The 6,991-nt window shown below is 41.5% G+C and overlaps 1 protein-coding gene across 1 annotated transcript; it reads left to right on the top strand.

The window, feature by feature from the left end:
• Positions 1-1,043: 1,043 nt before the first annotated feature.
• On the top strand, positions 1,044-6,562 carry LOC124112410 (monocarboxylate transporter 9-like). The gene is made up of 6 exons (XM_046472505.2): positions 1,044-1,389; positions 2,756-2,899; positions 3,283-3,612; positions 4,628-5,017; positions 5,641-5,766; positions 6,167-6,562. Exons 1-6 carry the CDS (start codon positions 1,107-1,109, stop codon positions 6,361-6,363), a joined length of 1,470 nt encoding a protein of 489 aa, XP_046328461.2. The 5' UTR covers positions 1,044-1,106; the 3' UTR covers positions 6,364-6,562.
• Positions 6,563-6,991: the final 429 nt, after the last annotated feature.

Genomic DNA, 6,991 nt, shown 5'->3' on the forward strand with positions numbered 1-6,991 from the left:
CTCTACGTTTTCGTTGGGAAGTTCTTCCATGGGAGACAGACGTTGTTTTCACAAGCCTCTTCGTTTGTAGGCTTGTATATGTTACAGTCAATGTGGAAATGTGATTTCATAAAATGTCTCAATATTTCAGTATTTTACAAATTGACTGAAACATCTGTCCATTTATTTAACAGATTGTTTAACAACTATTAAGAGGTTCAAAGGGGCTTAAAACATCACAAGAGACTAACTATCATTTTCAGTCACTGGGTGATGAAAGTAAAGCATAAAAATGTTTGGAATTCGTTATCATAAAAGCAGAAATGGACAGATTTGTTTGGTCAATTTGTAAAATAACTGAATATTTAGGCGTTTGATTAGTTGCCTAAGTGAAAATGTTACACATTTTGACTATAAAATATACACACGATAAAAAAAGCAATGCTCAGGTAAAATATTTTCTTTGTGTTACAAGTCCAAATAGTGTAAATGAAAATCGCACAATACCATGTCAAGCTGGTGACTTGTCAAAACATCGTCACTATTATCTATGTAAAGATACCTACATGTGGTTATTATTTTCAAGACTAATTATAAACAGTATTTCAGTTTGTTGATCAATGTGACTATACGTCCTTACACTATCAATAAAGGCGACAAATGCGCTTACGAATGGCGCAGGACAGGTCGCGAACTAGATTAGATTTCTGCTGTATCATCTGGGTACTCACTGGGAAAAAACAATATCATAGGCAACAACCAGTCCCGTGGAATTGCTTTAGATCAGTGCCCCTTTAATATCTAATATTAATACTCGCCATCTATGTATATATATGATCCTACATATTTCATTGAAATGTGTATTGGAACACATATATTGGATATTGAAAACCGATATTAATAAAACCTTTATTCTACACATTTCCAGTTATAAAATATTTATCACTGATAGATATCACGTGTTTAGTGTGACTCATGAATACAGAATCACTGTACAATACGTACGTGACACGTGTACAGAACAATAGTTTGAGCATGGGGTAAAACCATTGTGACAATTTCAAATCCCAGCTGTGCACATTTGTTCGTGTATATTGTGGAACGTAAACATCCAATTATAGGTTACCATGCCACAAGAAGATGCAGGAATCACAGAAGACTCAAGCCTATCACAACATAAGCAAGATGGAGCTGATGAAGTTGAACAAGTCAATGTAGACAATGATGCCGGACACGATGGTGTAGATGGTTGGGTTGTAGTGTTTTCTTCTTTTGGTATTCATGCTATTTTCCATGGCCTCGCCTTGTCATTTGGTGTTATCTTCGCGGAACTCGTCGACTACTTCAACACAGGACGAGGGGAGACAGCATGGGTTGGATCAATAGTGTTTGGAGTCCAGAGTGTGTCAGGTTTGTCTTCATACATAGTTGAGGAGGATGTGTGTGATTGTGGTTAGCTTGGTTAAGTCCATTATGAACAATTTGTCAGATGATGTGGTACCTTCATACCCTTATTAACGCTTTGCTTTTCTGCAGTTTTCTCATCTCAGTGACAAATTTGTATTTTCGACCCGTGAGTGAGTATGGTTTTACGCGAATATTCCAGCAATGCCACGGCGGGGGACATCCGAAATGGGCTTCACATACTGTACCCATGTCGGTAATCAAAACCGTCGACCCGTGAAGATCCGAGTAGAGAATAGGTCTTCAGCAACCCATGCTTGCCGTAAGAGGCGACTATACTTGTCGTAAGAGGCGACTAAAGGGATCGGGTGGTCAGGCTAGCTGACTTGGTTAATGCATGTCATCGTTTCCCGTTTGTGTAGATCGATGCCCATAATGTTAATCACTGAATTGTCGGGCCCAGACTCGAGTATTAACCGACCGCCGTCATATAGCTGGAATATTGCTGAGTGTGGCGTTAAACAACAAACCAACGATTGTATTGCATTGCAAACGGTGTTTTTTAACGAAAGGCATGATTCCAGACGTTCTATGACCGTTCCCTAGAATTGGTCAACTCGCTGAGTTTGTCAGCAACATAAAGGCAAAGTTCAGGTACAATGAGAGTGCAACAATGCCAACTCAATTGATACGGTGTAGGTTTCCCACTTCTATTTGGATTTCGACAGAATTTTCACTTGTCACGAAATCCATCATGTCCTAAGCCATTCACACACAGTTTCTTAGTGTGGGGATATATATATATATATATGTGTGTGTGTGTGTGTGTGTGTGTGTGTGTGTGTGTGTGTGTGTGTGTGTGTGTGTGTGTGTGTGTGTGTGTGTGTGTGTGTGTATTTTCCCTTTTCCATGCTATACTCTACCAAAATAGAAATGCACCGGTGGAATGGGAGAGACAATTTCAAGTATTCTTTTTCAGAAAAGGTGTTATATTGTAACATTGTACAAACAAAATGCCTCTTCATGTTCATGCCACTGTTGACAATCTAAAAACGAGAACATTACAGTTCTCCATTGGACGAACAGCACAGAACATTCAATTTGTTCGGTGGCCCCCCACAGATAAGTAGGTCAAATTCAACCGCCATCTCAAATGCACTTCATTGCAGGGCGAGTGGGCTCCATAAGCTCTTATTGGCTTGTGTATGATGATTGACAGTCAGGCGCTCTTTTTGTGCATTTGTGATGGCACGAGCAGCGTACTGATTTGGTTATCCTATTTTGAACCTATGTGAAAATTCACCGATGCATTTCTGTCCTTGGAGAGTAGCTATAAAACAATTCTATAAAACGCATATGTAATTTATTTCAGGTCCAGCTGCTGGCATTCTTACAGACAAATACGGCTGTCGTACTGTTACCATATGTGGCGCAGCAATTGCAGCGTTTGGTTTGATCACCAGCTCGTTTGCTTCAAGCATATCAGTTCTGTATTTTACATACGGTGTTGTTTTCGGTGAGCCAAGAGTACATGAACATTCATTGGTATTAACAATCTTATGATGTTAGTATGGCATATATAAACAAGTAAACAATGTTTCGCAGTTACCAAAATCGCCTTAAAAGTGTTTTATATTATTCGGAAAGGCTTTCACTAACACGTAATTAATTCACTTTGCACTACAGAAAATATGTCATATTGAATGCCATCATTCTTGTGTTTAAAGGTATAAAACCAGATCGTTAGAAAATTTCCTTTTGAACTTGGGATTTGAGCTTGTAAGTAATGTAAACTGATGCACATATTCCACCTTGATCTCTTGACCTTTACAAACAGTTCCGCGAATATAGTATCCAGTTTAGTCGGTAAAATGGCACATCCCGATCTTCTATTTTTAGGAATTGCCTTTGCACTTGTGTCAGTACCTTCTAAAGTAATTGTCAACCAACATATGAAACAGCGAAGAAGCCTGGCCAACTGTGTTTCATCCTCTGGATCTGGAATTGGTGGTGCTGCTCTGTCTGCCGGCCTACATCACCTTAGTAACACATACGGGTGGAGAGGCATGATCCTAATCACGGCCAGCATCCTGCTTAACGGGGTTGTCTTTGGTGGTCTTTTCTTCCCCAAGAAGCACAGGAAAGCCGCACAAGGTAGATTCATAACTGATAGCCTTTGGCATTGTGTTGGTGAGCTGCTTTTTATTGTTCAGTCTGTAGAGTGGTGTTGTGTGATGTGTTGAGTGCTTAAATGCGGTGTGTGGAGTGTTGTAGAGTAGCGTGTGGAGTGCTGTAGAGTAGAGTCTTGTAATCTGGTGTGTGGAGAGTTGTGATGTGGTGTGTAGAGAGTTGTGATGTGGTGTGTGGAGAGTTGTGATGAACTCGAGGTGTGTAGAGTGCTGTAATGTGGTGTGTAGAGTGCTCTTATGTTGTGTGTGGAGAGTTGTGATGTGGTGTGTGGAGATGTGTGATGAGGTGTGTAGAGTGCTGTAATGTGGTGTGTAGAGTGCTGTAATGTTGTGTGTGGAGAGTTGTGATGTGGTGTGTGGAGAGTTGTGATGTGGTGTGTAGAGTGCTGTAATGTTGTGTGTGGAGAGTTGTGATGTCGTGTGTGGAGAGTTGTGATGTGGTGTGTAGAGTGCTGTAATGTTGTGTGTGGAGAGTTGTGATGAGGTGTGTTGAATGCTGTAATGTGATGTGTAGATAGTTGTAATGTGGTGCGTAGAGCGTTGTCATGTGGTGTGTGGAGAGTTGTGATGTGGTATGTGGAGTGTTGTAATGTGGTGTGTAGAGTGCTGTAATGTGATATGTGGAACGCAGTAATGTGTCTTGGAGAGCGCTGTAATATGGTGTGTGGGGTGTTGTAATGTGGTGTGTAAAGCGGTGGTGGTGTTGTGTCAGGTCCATAGGCTTCTTTCAAACTTCCTTTTGTTCATAGACACGGATAAGACCAGTTGTCTCGGTGCAACAATCAGCTGCCCCGTACACTAGTGATGCCAGGATCTACTTATTTGGGGTTGGAATTAATGATGCATCCTGACCATGGTTTCAGACCTGTAAGCCTCATACCTGTGCATGTGGAGATCCCGAAACCAAATACATTAACGCCCATCGTCTTGTGTTGAACTTCCTTTCCGCCCACATTAAGACGACACACTGTACTATAACTTAAATATTGTACAAAGCAGTTGCAAAATTCTGCAATCATTATGCCAATAACCAGAAAGTGCACTTCTATATTCAGATATAGCTGTCAGACCTAAATCTGGCCTTCGGAGGAGCTGTTGTCAGAATGACTTTACGAAACTTGTCGGGAATATTCAGTTTTGCTTTTTCTTGATGTCTAACTGCTTAGCAATGATTGCGGTATATACCCCCTACACTCATCTACCGAAGAGGGCTACAGATCTGAAGATCAAAGAGACTGAGATAAGTTGGCTGTTGCCTATCATTGGTATTGCAAGTGTTGTTGGAAAATTATTCTTTGGCTGGTTGGGAGATTTCAAATTGGTGAACAACCGCCATCTGCTTGCAAGTGCCGTGATGATGTGCGGCATATGTGCCATTGCCACGCCGTTCCTAACAACATTCCCGATGTTGGTGGGATTCGCTGTGGTGTTTGGAGTTTTTATTGGTAAGTGTTATGAAGGGGCCCTCATGACAATTTAGAAACAAATTATTAATTGGAAAATAGGATTTTATTCGCGCATCAGTGCCATGATCAGCCGAGGCTTTCAAGCTGTACACAAGCTATTTACAAAGGTAGGTGTAACATTACGTTCAATATGATTGCACTTATACAGAAACGTGCATGTGTGAGTCCTTTTCCTTGTATTGGTAATGACGGTTTTAGTGACAGGCCACTGTGATACCTTGCCACAGTTTGACATGGATACCCCACATAGACACAATGTGCAGAAAAGGAGCCAACCAATTCTTGTTAATTTATTCCCTTCAAGTCGAGCGCTAGGCAGAGCAACAAGTACCCTATTTTAACGATTTTTGGTATGACACAGCCAAGTACAAGGGACTTGTATCGGGTGTGAGAGGCAAACAGCATGCTATCGATCACTAGTTTGCCTCACAAAGATATGAACATTTTCAGACAACGGAGACATAACGTGAATATTTCTGATGGTGGCCTAAAACAATATTCACTTCATGTTTCATTTTGCGTATACCTAGAATCAGTTTCTATTCAATATATGCATGTGTAGATTAGAACATATTTCCAGTGCTACCCTTTCCTCTGTACAGGGGTGTTCTTCGGTACCAGAAATGTTGTTCTTGTGGACGTTGTTGGAGTAGAAAACTTCAGCAAGTCATATGGTATCCTTTTGCTGTCTCAAGGGGTGTCTACTCTGATAGGAACACCTATGACAGGTATGTTAATATGAGATCATCTTTGGCGTTAGGGTAGCTTGGTGCGAGCACAATACAAATGAGTGAGCGTGGTTTGGGGTCACATTCGACAATATTCATGTCATATCACGTCAGGTGCCGCTGGAAATGGGCATTGCGCGATATACCTATGCGGGAAAACGAACCCAGTATATCAAACACTACTTAACACAGCTTCATGAATGTCAGGAAACACAGAAATTCAATTGTGTCCTCGAAGACCTGTCACATCCTGTGGACGTAATTTGACCAATGGTTTGTCTCCTTCAAGGATAGAATCCGAAACACATTACCTTTGAAATACGCATTCTGGGCCTCGCTATGACACTGTTCTAGATGTAGCTGAATAACGCTGCATTGATTGTACACTGCAATGTTTCAGGCTGGATATATGACGCAACGAGCGAATACTCTGCTTCCTTCTTCACTGTGGGGAGTATGTTCCTTGCTAGCAGTGTGATTCTGTTCCTTCAGGAGAAGGTTGAGATCATGTGGAGACAGAGGAAGCATGATCAGAACCAGACTATTTCTACATTAACGGTGCCAACGCCATTGGAAATACTACTTGTCAACAGTTAGGAACAACTCATTGTAGACCGACGTCAGACTGAAAAAGAGTAATAAGGCGTGGCTTATTGTGTTATTACGAGGGTGAAATATGATTTCGTTCGTTCGTGCGTTTGTTGTTTAACGCCGCACTCAGCAGTATTCCAGCTATATGACGGCGGTCTGTAAATAATCGAGTCTGGACCAGACATCATGAACATCGATCCATGCAATTGGCATACGATGACATGGATCAACCAAGTCAGCGAGGCTGACCACCCGATCCCGTTAGTCGTCTCTTACGACAAGCATGGGTTGCTGAAGACCTATTCTACCCCGGATCTTCACGGGTCAAATACGATTTCAGATTGTATAGACGATCAATTAAATCGCTCTTGCATCGGTCAGCAATGAATTGTCATGGTGATGCATAATTTTTGTCTTTAGTTGTTCCTTCTTCCAATGAGTATTATGTAGGGTAACGCATGAACTTCTTAAAAGTTTAAGGGATCATTTAACGTAATTTGCACAAACATGGGGCATATACTGGGACATACACTGCAGATACACCTTGGCTTTGCAAGGTCATGATCATGTCTGACCACCTCGGTTGTACCAGAACATGGCAGGTCTGCTGCAGACACGATACAGGTGCTGCATG

Source organism: Haliotis rufescens, unplaced genomic scaffold (genome assembly GCF_023055435.1).
Source record: "Haliotis rufescens isolate VD_foot unplaced genomic scaffold, xgHalRufe1.0.p SCAF_5, whole genome shotgun sequence".
Classification (NCBI taxonomy): domain Eukaryota; kingdom Metazoa; phylum Mollusca; class Gastropoda; order Lepetellida; family Haliotidae; genus Haliotis; species Haliotis rufescens.

Coding starts and splice junctions, on each gene's coding strand:
- LOC124112410 (XM_046472505.2), top strand. CDS start 1,107: ATGCCACAAGAAGATGCAGGAATCACAGAAGACTCAAGCCTATCACAA. Junction 3,613..4,627: donor TCAGTCTGTAGAGTGGTGTT/GTGTGATGTGTT, acceptor TTCTATATTCAG/ATATAGCTGTCAGACCTAAA. Junction 5,767..6,166: donor GATAGGAACACCTATGACAG/GTATGTTAATAT, acceptor GCAATGTTTCAG/GCTGGATATATGACGCAACG.